Here is a 13,189-nt window from a genome sequence, read left to right on the forward strand (position 1 = left end):
TTACTATTATAGGAGTATTATCATTTCTATAAATAAAAGCTGTAGCTTTCAGCAAAATCCAAATACATAAAACAAAGAGTATAAATGACGAAAGCAGAGAAACTTGACACCAAATCAAATCAGACATACTTCCATTATTTATAGCCATAAATATTTATACCAACGCTCTTTAAAAACTCAACAGAAATAGTACAAATTAAAAAAGCAACAAAACATCAAATCAGCATATAAATGCAGCAGCAGTAATAATCAAATTAAGAATAAAATTGGTCAAAAAAAAATAAAGAAGTGATTATGATGAAGCAGAAGTAGAAAAAGCCATTCCCAGCAAGAATCCAAACTTTTGCAGCAGCCAATAAACCAACTCTCTTCTACCTAGTACACTTATATTCTCTCTCTTTCTCTCTCCTTCCAACAATTTTTTTTTTTTTTTTAAAAAGAAAAAAAAGCAGTAGCTGCAGTAGTTGCAGTGAGAAAAGAAGATGTATTCATATCTTGGTGATGGATTCCAAAGGAGTGATCAACAAAAGAGGAAAAGGGCCCTCCAGTGAAAAATCCATTCTACTCATATCAAGAGACATTATAGAAAATTAATTAATATTAGTACTGAGTTCCCACCAGTTTTCTTGAACCAAAAAAAAAAAAAAAAAAAAAAAAAGTTAAAAATTCAAAATGGAGCAGTGGATGTTCTATGGAGAGGCTTCCTTTTCTGGTGCTCAGCAGCTGCTTCTCTATAAAACTGACATGAAATGGAAACAAACAAATGAATAAATGATTGAATTGAATCATCTGTCTTTCCCTCTATGGAAGGACAGTTGAAAGTGTAAAAATAGCAAAGACTCCTTCAATTTCTTGTTTAAATGGTGTCATAAAACAAGAGTGTACCAAAACAGGGCAGTAGGATTTTGTGGCAAAACATGCCATTTTGAGAAGAAAATATCTAACCTTTTCATGTACACACATCTAAATCACCAATAATTTTAGAGTAAAAAACATCCCTTCTTTCATAATTTTGGCAAAAGAGAAGAAAGAAACACAGAGGGGTGGGGCTTGGTTGCATTGCATTGTAAGTATAAAACTAAATTACTACTCCTACTACTAATATGTAGAAATTCACACACCTTTTCTTGCTGTTTTCTGAGTTTGGCATTCTCTTCAAGCAAATGGGCAACTTCCAACTCTAACTCATTTGTATAAGCCTGCAAATTTTTCCTTGCAAGATTCAATTTTTTGTTCATGAAAGGGTGCAAGATTCAATTTTTAGTTGATGAAAGGGTGCAAGATTCAATTTTTAAGATAAAAAGAAGAGAAAGAGAGAGAGGGGTTTCCTGCTTTCTAGCTCTGGAGCGAGCAGCAGACTCGCGGTTCTTGATCATACGCTTATGGCGGCGGTCGCCGGAGCTCCTGTCGAAATCAGGGAACCTCTTCTTTCCGGCGGCGGCGGTGTCATCGGGGACGACGGCGTCGAAGGCGGCGGGGTGGCGGTGGTGGGGCTGGAAGAGGAGGGTGCCGAAGTGATCGGAGCTGAGAGTGAGCATTGTGGGAGGAGGAGGCGGAGGAGAGGCGTGGGAAGGGGCGGAGGAGGGCGGAGGAGCTTTGGAGAAGAAGTCTTGGAGGATGACGCCGCGAGGGGAGGAGGGGTTGAGGTGGAGATCGGAGGCAGCGAAGGTTATGTCTTTCCAAACTTCCTCCATGGTTTTGGGATGGCGAAGATAGGGAGAGGAAGAGGAGGAGGCAGAGGTGGAAGTGGAGGCGGAGGCGGAGGAAGAAGCTGTCCACATTTGAAGAAGCACTTCACTCAGACATGGAAGAGTATGTCTGGATATTTGGGGTTACCAAACTATGTCTTGGAGTGGGGTACTATTTTTTTCTTATCCCTTTTTCTCAATTTATAATTGTACATCTATTTTGACTCTTTTACTCAGACATCATTTTCTTTGCTTAAAATTTTAGTAGTACATCGGAAATGTTAAAATGAAATAGGTAATGTATTTGATGTTAAAATGAATGGATGAGAATAAATATCATGAATTTTAATCAATAAAAGATAAAATATAATAAAAATGTAAGGAGACTAATAATGAACATCATCGTAAGCCATGCGTACATTGGAAAAGAGAAGTTGTTGGTGCGTACCAATAGGTAATGCCAGATTATTTCTTTGAAAAACCTGCATAAGGCATGATTTATTCTTCCGCATGGCAAATGTGGTGGCAACGAGGGAAAAATGCTTCCAACAAAGACACGACAACACTGGTCACCCAAGTCTCTCAATGCTGTAAAAATGCACGTCAACAATCAAATAACTCGCAACTCGTGGAGTCGAAGCTACTTACCCTAGGATCGACGATGGCTCCAAAAATTGAATTCCGGCACTCATGGGCTAACAATGAGGTCGACCTATCCGACGCAACTCCAACTACATCTGTCAATGATCAAAATGGAAGTTGCACTCTAGCTTAAGACAATGATTTAATGTGTCGAAGATAGGTATCCAAATAACTAAAGGAGAAAGAGTTAAATATGATGAGATCACCAGCCTATACTACTTCCTCCATTCGCCGTTACTTGTCACTAATTTTCTTCTTGGTTCGTCCGCTAATACTTGTCACATCTATTTTTAGTAATGGACCCTACATTTCCTTAACTTTAGATCACTCATATTTTATTATTTCCTCCGTCCCTGAAAAATATGAATATTTGATTCGGCATTAGTTTTAATGTATAAATGGTACAGTAGGTAGTGTTAATGGAGACTGAGCTTCTTATCATTAATAGTTTATTGTAATGGTATAAGTTGTAAATAAAATAATGTGTAGGGGTAATGTGGAGTTTTTAATTATTCCAAAATTAAAAAGTTCATAGTACTACTTTTCAGGGACGGACTAATAAGGAAATTGCTCATACTTTTCAGGGAGGGAGAGAATACTATAAAAGTAATACTCCCTCCGTCCCACATTTATAGTCACAATTAGTTAGAGCACGAGTTTTAAGGAATTGGTGGAGTGTGTAATAAATGAAGTGAGATGGAAGAGTGAGATGGTGGAGTGTGTAATAAATGAAGTGAGATGAAGGAGTGTGTAATAAATTAAGTGAGTTGGTTGAAGGTGGGTCCCTTGTTGACTTTTTGGTTTTTTATTTTTGTTTTGATTTATTTTTGTGTTGATAATGACATTTGGGTGTAATTTTAGTGAATAATGGGGTAAGATTTTATGTCCAAATATGGAAAATTCTAAATGTGACTATAAATGTGGGACGGACTTTTATGGCAAAATGTGACTATAAAACTGGGACGGAGGGAGTACTATTTTTACTCCAATAAAAATGAAATGTGTTCCTTTTTGAGTTGTCACATTAAAAATGAAACATTTCCTAAAATATAAATAACATCATCTCTATTTTTTCGCATCTTTTACTATATTCGCTCTTTATTAGCTCATTAAATAATACTTATTATATAAAATCATATGCTAAAAAACAAATGGGACGGAAGAAGTATACAAAAATATGACTCGCATTTCACTTAAAAAAAAATTAACTTTTTTTTATATTTCTTAAAATTTGCTCCTTAGACGACTTAATGATATTTTATGGGAAACAGAAGGAATAATAAGTATAACGTTATGTTACCGTGTGCAGTATTTAGTTTGGGAAATTTAAACCCACAGTTTAGCACAATTTATAGATGCCCTGCTCCCTATGCAAATTTTATGTGATTATATATTTTGATGTGACCACAAAATCCATACAACTGTCATCTAGCCATTTTGCTGATTTTGACAATAGTTTTTTCACCAAATTCATTTAGTTGAAAATTAATACTCCCTCCGTTCTAATAAATATGAAACGTTTGCTTTTCGGCACATGATTTTATATAGTGTTGTTTTGTGAGATAAAGATGAGAGAGTAAAGTAAGAGAAAGGGAAAAGTAGAGATAAAGTTATTTTTATTTTAAGAAACGTTTCATTTTTAATGGGACAATCCGAAAATGAAAACGTTTCATTTCTAGTGGGACAGAGGGAGTACTTCCATCTTATAAAAATAATATTAATATTTTTCTTTTTCGCCCGTTCCATAAAATTATCTCACTTTCATTTATAAAAAATTCCTCCAACCTTATTATCAATATACATTAATTTATTTACAACTTATACTACTATAATCTATCATTAAACACTAACAATAATATGGGTCACACTATGCACTAACATTATTTTAATTACTATTCTCCTCATCTCTCTTACTTCACCAATTATGCATTAATTCAAGTGTCGTCCCAAATGTCCTTATTTTTTTGGGACGGATGGAGTACTACTCTCAAATTATCACTAATTTCATAAATAATACTCCCTCCGTCCCATTTTAGCAGTCCTGATTTTTCATTTTAGTTTATTCCACAATAGGGGGGTCCCGTTAAAATCTTCCATAAATGATAATAGACCCCTATTCTACTCACCCTATTCTACTCAAATTTCACTATCTTTATATACCAACTTTCCTTTCTACTTGTATTTCTTAAAAATTCGTGATCAAACTTTACCAATTTTATCTTAATTCTCGTATCATATCCATTACCCATATTTATGGGATGGAGGGAGTATTTAATTTAAAATTATACAATATCTAAATAAATATGTTAAAAAATAAAATTACAGTATAATAACATTACCTTTTCTCATGCATATACTTTTTCTTGCCCGACACATTATATTTTCTTTCAAAATGTGTAAAATATCAAATATTATGCAACAAAAAAATGAAATAAAAAATAATTTATTGAAATTAACTCATAGATATTGATTAAAACCTTTTAACTAAAAATAAGTAAGATCGAACACAAAAATTGTAAACGCTTATACAGAACAAATAAATTCAACGTTGATACTATTCAACTCTTGATATTCCGATCCCTTTAGTTAAACTCTTTCCCAAATAATTGACAACTATTCAACTTATTCAGTTTTGGTCATCAGTAAAAGCCTCCGTGGAATCAGTTCTAGGAACTAATTTATCATTCATTATTATTGCCTTGAAAATTTGTAGTTTACTAAATTGGAGATGTAGAAGAACCAAGGACTATGAGCGGAAGAAATTGAAAAAAAAAAAAGTATTTTGACCACTCAAATTATTTTATTTTGCTTTGAACTTTAATACGTACTTACCCTTTGTCACTAATATGATGCTAGAATAAAATTGTAGAATGACAGAATTTGTCTGTCTTTACAAAAAAAATACATAAATTGGAGTTTGAAATTAAAATTTTACAAAATAAGAATATTAATTGGCTCTTAATTTCACCAATCCTCCTCCAACAATCAATACAATCCAATGAAATAATACACTCTTATTCCAGGGCTAGAACTTAGAATATAGAGAGATCAACGCCTCTATTTCATCCACACATTTCTCTAGACCTTAACAAAGCTTTTGTAAAACACGAATAAACAAATATTACTTACTTTGTATACTTTGTTTGTCGTTGATATTCACATGTCACCCCGGTTTCAGTCAATTTCCTCTCTGCAAAGTCACAAAATAATATTTTTGGCTCCTTGCTCGTGTTTTCATCGTTGCCGAAAAGCAAAAAGAGCCGGCTAAAGGAAAATGAGAAGATTACAGTAGATGCGAGAGATATTCATAGGAGAAGGATGAAAGTTTATTCAATGTACTTTCTTTTTTTTCCGTGTCTCAACATTACATGAAAGGAAATACTTATAGGAAGATTTCATGTGCTCCACTATTCCACTAAACCAACTACATAGCAGTTACATATAATTGCTACTCTCTCGTCCCACTTTAGGAGTCCCGATTTACCACTTTTGGTTGTCCCACTTTAGGAGTCCCGGTTGAAATATTCCATAAATGGTAATAGGCCTCACATTCCCCTAACTTTTTTCCACTCACATTTTATTATAAAACTGGGTAGTGATAAAATGCAAACTTATATATTGTACAAACTCAAAACTTCTCAACATAGCTTCAACACTGTTTCAATACAATATCAACACAGTGTAAAATTTCAAGATTTTAATGTCAACATAGTATCAACACAATATCAACACAGTGTAAAATTTCAAGATTTTAATGTCAACACAGTATCAACACAGCATCAATCATTGACTACCGTTGGAATTCTATTGACATTTTCCTGTTGATGCTTTTTTGTGATCTGTTGACATTTTTCAATGGTCCTGATCATAGTTTTGAGTTTGTACAATATTAAGAGTTTTCATTTGATCACATTCCTTATAAAACTAATATATAAAAGTAGGGCTCACATTCCACTATTTTTTTCACCAACTTTCCTTTATATTTCTTAAAACTCATGCCGAACTCAAATGGGACTCCTAAAGTGGGACAAAGGGAGTATAATTTCTGATTTCTGATTATGAAGTCTTTATTTTATTATAATATTCATAACGACGGTTTTGTAAATATCTCCAAAACTCTCCTGTTATACATGTATAGACATAGATCTCTTAAAAATTCGTGATCAACTCAACTAAGACTACTAAAATGAAACTGGGAGAGTATTACTCCCTCCGTCTCGCTTTAGCAGTCCCATTAACTTTTCTACGCTCGTTTTGTAAAAATGATAATAAATAGTAAAAGTGGAGAAATAATAAAGTAAAAAAGAGAATAATGTAGAGAAGAGTAATCTTCTCTACATTATTCTCTTTTTTACTATCTTCTCTACATTATTCTCTTTTTTACTTTATTATTTCTCCACTTTTACTATTTATTATCATTTTTATAAAACGAGTGCAGAAAAGTCAATGGGACTGCTAAAGCGGGATGGAGGGAGTATAAAATATGTGACTTATCTACTGCTCCCCATAAGTTCAAAACAATGAATAAAACATTTAATTAAGCTTTGTTCTTTTATGTTATTTTATCAAATTAATTAAACCATTTTAAGATATTAGTATAAAATTAAATAAATAAAACAAAAATATTATTATAAGGAAATATTATTATAGTCAAAACAAGAACAATACTATGTATATCACTCATAAATAAATGATCTCATTTTTATTATAAGGAAATTTAGACACAAAGAGAATTAAGTGGAGTACTATATAATGCCAGAATAAATAAAGTAAAAATATTACATTATCCTTACAATTAAAAGTAAATAAATTAAAGATGTTAGGAGTACAATAAAATTTGTAAGAATCAATACACATTTTTAGTGATGATAAACAACCAAATTTTGTACAACCAAAGTAAGGTAATATTAATAATTTGATGTATTAATTATATATTAAAATTTTAAATATAGTAGGTGGATAAGTTAAAAAGACTTATTAGCCTTTAACTTCATTTTTATTTTTATATTTGAATTTTCTTTCTATTATTTTTAAATTTTGAATTAGAGTATGCACTAAATAAAATTAATGGTTCCAAAAAATAAAAAAATATATACATAAATCATAAATATATGACCATAATATTATATACTTTCCATGTACTATATATGCATCCATATATTTTAATAAAATGCATAAATAAACCTATTTTTGTACAAATAAATTAGTTTTTGGTTGTATAAAATTTGGTCACATAAATTTGTTGTTTCAAATAATAGTAGTAATAAATTGTTTTGAACATGGCTAACCCTGTGCTCAATTTTAGAGACTTTGAGCCCGACGCGCTTACACGTGCATGAGCACGACACATGTCTGTTTGATAATCTCATCGTGATGTGTACAATTTTGATTTTTTTTTTTAATTCAAATTTTAATTAAATATAAAAGTAAAATTTCTAATGGTAAATTTTTAAAAACTAAAAGTCAGAATTTGATATTTTTACTATAGTTCTTGCTCCTTCTGTCCTATAATATGAGTCACATTTTGTCATTTCGGTCCGTTTCACGATGAGAGTCACATTTCACTTCTCATAAATGATAGTAGACATTCCACTAACTTACATTTTATTATAAATAAAATCAATATAAAAAAATAGATCATATTTAACTAACTTTTCTACCTCACTATTCTTTACAATTTTTTTAAAACTCATACTCACACCACAAAAGGAGTATTTTTCTTCTATAAGAGATTTCACAATGGTCTCTGCATAGAGTCATCTCTTAACTACTCCCTCCGTCCCCGATTAAGAGTCACACTTGTCCATTTCGGTTCGTCCCCAATTAAGAGTCACACTTCATTTTTACCATAAATGGTAGTAGGTCCCACATTCCACTAACTCACTTCACTCACATTTTATTATAAAACCAATATAAAAAAGTGGACCACACATTCCACTAACTTTTTCAACCAACTTTTCTTTACATTTCTTAAAACCCGTGCCCGGTCAAACTGTGACCGCTAATGGGGGACAGAGGGAGTATTATTCATGAGCTCAATGACAGATCTAGAAATTATCCATGACGGGTCGAAAAATTAACAATAAATATAATATTTAAATAATTATTTTGAAAAAATAAATTGCAACTTAGGTTATATTGCTTTCTATTGTGCTATCATGGGGTCCTATATATGAGTATTCATGTGTTGAAAACGAATCAAAAAAATTCAAAATTTTTCCAGATATATAAAAAAAACAATTAGTGAAACGGTGATATTCGCAATTTCACAATGCTAATTATTCATAAAAGATCTAAGTTACAAACAAAACAACAATTCACTTTGACTGATTGACAGCATAAAGCCTTGAGAGCCTTGGAAATTTGGACCGTATGAAAAGCACAAGCCTGTGGAGACAAATCACAAACTTCGAAGGCTTTAGCAGGGAGGTACAAGAAGTTGCAAATAAAGGAATTCGGGTGAAAGTGGGAAATGGGGCACTAACGAGGTTTTGGGATGATATCTGGATCGGAGATTATAGCCTCAAGTCTTTATTCCCCAGAACTTTTGGTCTATCTACCCAGAAAAATGACTTTATTATAAATATGGGAGTTTGATACCAAAGAAAATGGAGTTGGCTACTTAAGTGGAGAAGGAACCTCTTTGCTTGGGAAGAAGATTTAGTTGGAGATCTTATGCTTGCCGTGAATCAATATATTTTGAGGGAAAACTCAAGGGACGTGATAGTGTGGTCTGGTGACAAATCTTCTTCCTTCCTTGTCTCTAATTTTGTCTTGCAGGTCTACCGACAGATGGCGATAGGGAGCCACTCGTCCGATATTGGGCGTCTAGCTTGGAAGAATATCGCTCCACCACGAGCACAATTGCATTTGTGGTTCCTACTTCATGGAAGAATAAACACCAAAGATCGTCTCTTTAGACATGGAATACAAGGAGTTGAGGATGATAGATGTGCGCTTTGCAAGGAGGAACGGGAGACTATTGAGCATCTTTTTTTAGCTGCAAGTTCTCCTCCAGCTTGTGGTATTTTTGTTGCTCTCAATGGGGTATCTCGTACTGCATCCCAAACCATACATTGACAAATCTACTCTCTTGGCGTGGCACACCGTTCACAAAGTTTGATATGAAATCTTGGTTGTCACTGTTCTACTTTATTACTTGGACTGTTTGGGATATCAGGAATAAGGTTGTTTTCCAAGGCCTCAACTCGAATTGGGAGCTTGAGAAAAAAATGTTGTTTTGGTGCCTCGGCATGTGGACTCGGGGTTGGTGTCATGATTTTCCCTTCTCGCCCGGACAAATTCTTGATAATTTGGAGGAAGTCAGGAAGTGGGAAGGTTCTTGTCAATCTGAGGCTAGGTGGTAAGCTTTTTTGTGGCCTTCTTGATAGTGGTGGTTAGTGCTTTTTGCTTGTCGTAGTTTTCTTTTCTAACTCTGTTTGGGGAGGAGTTTGTTGCTCATTTTCCTGCTGTTTGCCGTTGTTTTGTTTCTGTTTGTACTCCACAGCTCGTTGGCTCGAGCATTTTGATTAATCAAAAAAAAATTGACAGCATAAAGCCATAAACCAACAAATAATATATCCAATATTTAAACTAGTTTCAAATTTCAATATAAATATAATTAAAAAAATAGTTCCAAGCATTGTGTGAAGTCACACTACAAATGCTAGTAGTTATGAAAAAAAAAGGTTAGAGATTAAAGAGTTATTGATTTGTTGAGTTTTTCCAAGATTACAACTTTATTTGGGTTTTCTTACATTTCGACTGCAATCCAAGTTTATTCCATACTTCAATGGTAGTTGTCTTCTCCAATTTTCCTTCTCTACTTCTCTCTTGCTTACCGGAGTTGGAATCGCGCAAAGTGACGCTTCCACTCGCGTGGGGTTGATGGCAGCTCAGAACTCCGAATGTAATAGACTACTCCAGTATTCATGGAGCGACGATGGGGTCGGCCGACCCAGCGCTACTCCACCTTGGTCCGTCATTGCATGGGCTCCACACCCCGTTTAACCATTTTGTTATTTCATCTCTTAACTAAAAGACAACACCTATAACAATACATCTCATCTCTTAACTATTCATGAGTCCCACTATTCCACTCTTCAATTTAAAAAATACAATTAATAAAAAAAATTCATTAATAAAACCCAAAAATGACATTACAAATTCCCAAAAAACTTAAAAGTTAGTACATAATTTAAATCCTAAAAATTAAAAACTATTGCGGCGACAGGACTGATATACCCAATTGACGTTGGAGGGCTTCAATCATCTACGCCATGCAAAACTTGTTGTTGGAGATTCATTGGCCTTTATAGATCCTTGAATACCCGGTGTCAGGTAATCTTGGCCCAAGTAATCCAGTGTCTGCGTGCTTCCACCAGCTCCAGCTTGATGGTTGTTTGTCAAACATATTTAGCACAATTGGGTATGAAAATATGTAGAGAAAAATTAGAGAGATAGACAAAGTTTGGTGTGAATTTGATTTGTGTGACGAATGAGGTATTTATAGATGATTTTTGTATGAATTCGGGGATTAAAAAAATTGAAAAAATGAGAAAAAAATAGAAAATAAAAACGGTAATAAACGACGCCCACTCGCGGGAGTTGCATGTGGGTGTCACCGTCTACACCAGGGTCGCCACGTGGCGGGGGCGCGTGGTCTCGCTAGAAGGAGATGTGGTCTCCGAGCGAGCAGCTCTCCACAGCAAGACGATCGCAATGGTGTCTTGATGCGTCTCATCCACATGAGCACCGTTGCGGATGCTCTAAATGCTCTTATATATCATCTTTTCTTTGCAAATTCTCTACAATGGATTCAAACGCAAATATCTCTTACGAATGTCGTGCCATTAGGGCATTTACAACGGAATGCCTCTCCTCAGATCAATACTTTTGCCACATCATCATCCTTTATTTTTTTTGTCTAAGGCCACAACTCCCGCAATGGATGCTCTCTCCCCATGCTATATTTAACTTACATTATTCATTGTTTTACTTTTAAAACTGAAATATGAGATAATATATAACACAAAACCACTTCATTAAAACATTAAAAATACTAAGAAAGAAAAATGAAAAATTGCGTCAATGCTTGGAAACGTTGATTGATACTCTTGATATTTTTAAACTGCGTGCACAATAAGGAATATCAAGCTTCCTAGGTCCAGAGAATCCACTAGATCACAAGATCTAGGAACTCACAGAACGCTAAAAGATCTCGGTCGTCAGACACACAGAATATCTCTTCAAAACCCTCAACCACGTATACTAAAATTAGTATAGGGAAGTAGGGATCGATCCCACGAGGACAGATGCGAAAGTATGCATTTAAAGGGGTTTTGGGTGGTATGGCTGCTGCCACGCAACTTGGGGTTGAGGAATTTATACTAGACTTGGTAATTAAAATCTACTACTCTAACAACTAGATCTAGGCAGAAACAGGAAACATGCATATAAACCGGAACAAGCGAGACAATTACTAGATCTAAAGAAACTATTCCCTAAATTACCTAGACCTGGGAAAACAACTGAAAATGGGTCTGAAAAAAAATAGAGTACGGTTAAAAAGCTGCAAAATAACTAACTAAAGGACTAACTAACAACGACATCATCTTCTCCAACCTTTGGCATGAAACAGTCAGTAAAAACAGAGAGAGAACGTAACTCGAAACGAAGCAGACGGAATTAAAGGCAATAAAAACGACGAACAGTTAAAACTAAGGCAGATCTACGGCTACTAGACGAAGCAACATGAAAACGAAAGCAAAAAAAATCAAAATCCATGCACAACTTAGTTCCCCTGTTCAGATCCACACTTCGAATGCTAAATCTACTCCGGATCCAAGCATCTGAAATAAACTCCGATAAAAACCATCTCCATAACTACAGATTTGCCGATTCACCACAGATTATCAACTACAACCACAGATCAACAGCGTATTTCCCAGATCAAGTACACAAACATCTAAAAACAGAGATTAACAATCAACCTTCGAAATAAGACTCTTCAGAACATAAAATCAACGTAAATCAACACCAATCAACACCATCATGACATAAAATAAACTTCATAGAATAACGATAAGTAGCAACGAGCAGTCGACTTCGAAAACGGTGAAGTTCGACGGAAATCAAAACGCAAAAAAAACTGAAAGGTAAACAATTGTATCTTCGCCCTCCTTGAGGACGGTGCTGCAACATAATTTCTCAGAGATGAACCTCTAAATTACCCCAGAATCCCCATTTTCCCAAGTGTGTGAGTGTGTGTGTGAGCTGAGAGCTAAGTCATGCATATTTCGTGTGTTGCATGCTTCTCTTTATATAGGCGTGGAAGTGGGTCCAGCAGGGGCTCTCTTGTGTGAATAGTCTTCTTTGCCCTCAGCTTTGGACTCCCTTCGTCTAGCCATTTTCTTCTTAATTCTGCTCACTTTCCGCATTTTTTCCTTCGCTGGTCCACTGCCTTCAGTTCTTCCTGGACCTGGCGAATTCCTTCACACACCTGGCTTAAAATTTGTGTTAGACCCAGTAAATGGTGACTTTTCATCACATAACTGATGCATGAAATTAGCCTTATCATTGATGCGCGTCCAAATTTCTTCGATCAATTCATCTTGGAGGTTGGCGTGGATTTGTTCTTTGCACATAGAAGCACGGCGGGAGCCAACCTCGCAAAATTGTGGAGGCGCATCTTAAGCAGGGGGCACTTACCACAGTCGAGCTGGAGGCACCCGATTCATCTTGCCAATTCATGACGTTTGCACCTTCATCTTCAATTATCATGATATGCATTACGATAAATGCTGACATGATACCAGAGATTATATTTCAGTACCACACACGTGCCAGCCCGTTCACTA

The 13,189-nt window shown here is 34.8% G+C and overlaps 1 protein-coding gene across 1 annotated transcript; it reads right to left on the reverse strand.

Annotated features, from left to right (window-relative positions):
- Window positions 1–279: 279 nt before the first annotated feature.
- On the reverse strand, window positions 280–1,869 carry FD (Basic-leucine zipper (bZIP) transcription factor family protein). Its single transcript, XM_089067721.1, has 3 exons — window positions 1,328–1,869; window positions 1,122–1,198; window positions 280–739 (listed from the first exon to the last, which is right to left on the reverse strand). Exons 1-3 carry the CDS (start codon window positions 1,779–1,781, stop codon window positions 668–670), a joined length of 603 nt encoding a protein of 200 aa, XP_088923847.1. The 5' UTR covers window positions 1,782–1,869; the 3' UTR covers window positions 280–667.
- Window positions 1,870–13,189: the final 11,320 nt, after the last annotated feature.

Source organism: Salvia hispanica, chromosome 3 (assembly GCF_029641045.1).
Source record: "Salvia hispanica isolate PSC_SH4W2 chromosome 3, Shi_PSC_v1, whole genome shotgun sequence".
NCBI classification, from domain to species: Eukaryota; Viridiplantae; Streptophyta; class Magnoliopsida; order Lamiales; family Lamiaceae; genus Salvia; species Salvia hispanica.

What these genes read in the sequence shown, in the direction of transcription:
- FD (XM_089067721.1), bottom strand. Translation starts at nt 1,781, where the DNA reads ATGTGGACAGCTTCTTCCTCCGCCTCCGCCTCCACTTCCACCTCTGCC. An exon ending in CTCCAGAGCTAGAAAGCAGG is followed by an intron (nt 1,199 to 1,327) that starts AAACCCCTCTCT and finishes AAAATTTGCAGG; the next exon opens with CTTATACAAATGAGTTAGAG. An exon ending in TCAGAAAACAGCAAGAAAAG is followed by an intron (nt 740 to 1,121) that starts GTGTGTGAATTT and finishes ATTTCATGTCAG; the next exon opens with TTTTATAGAGAAGCAGCTGC.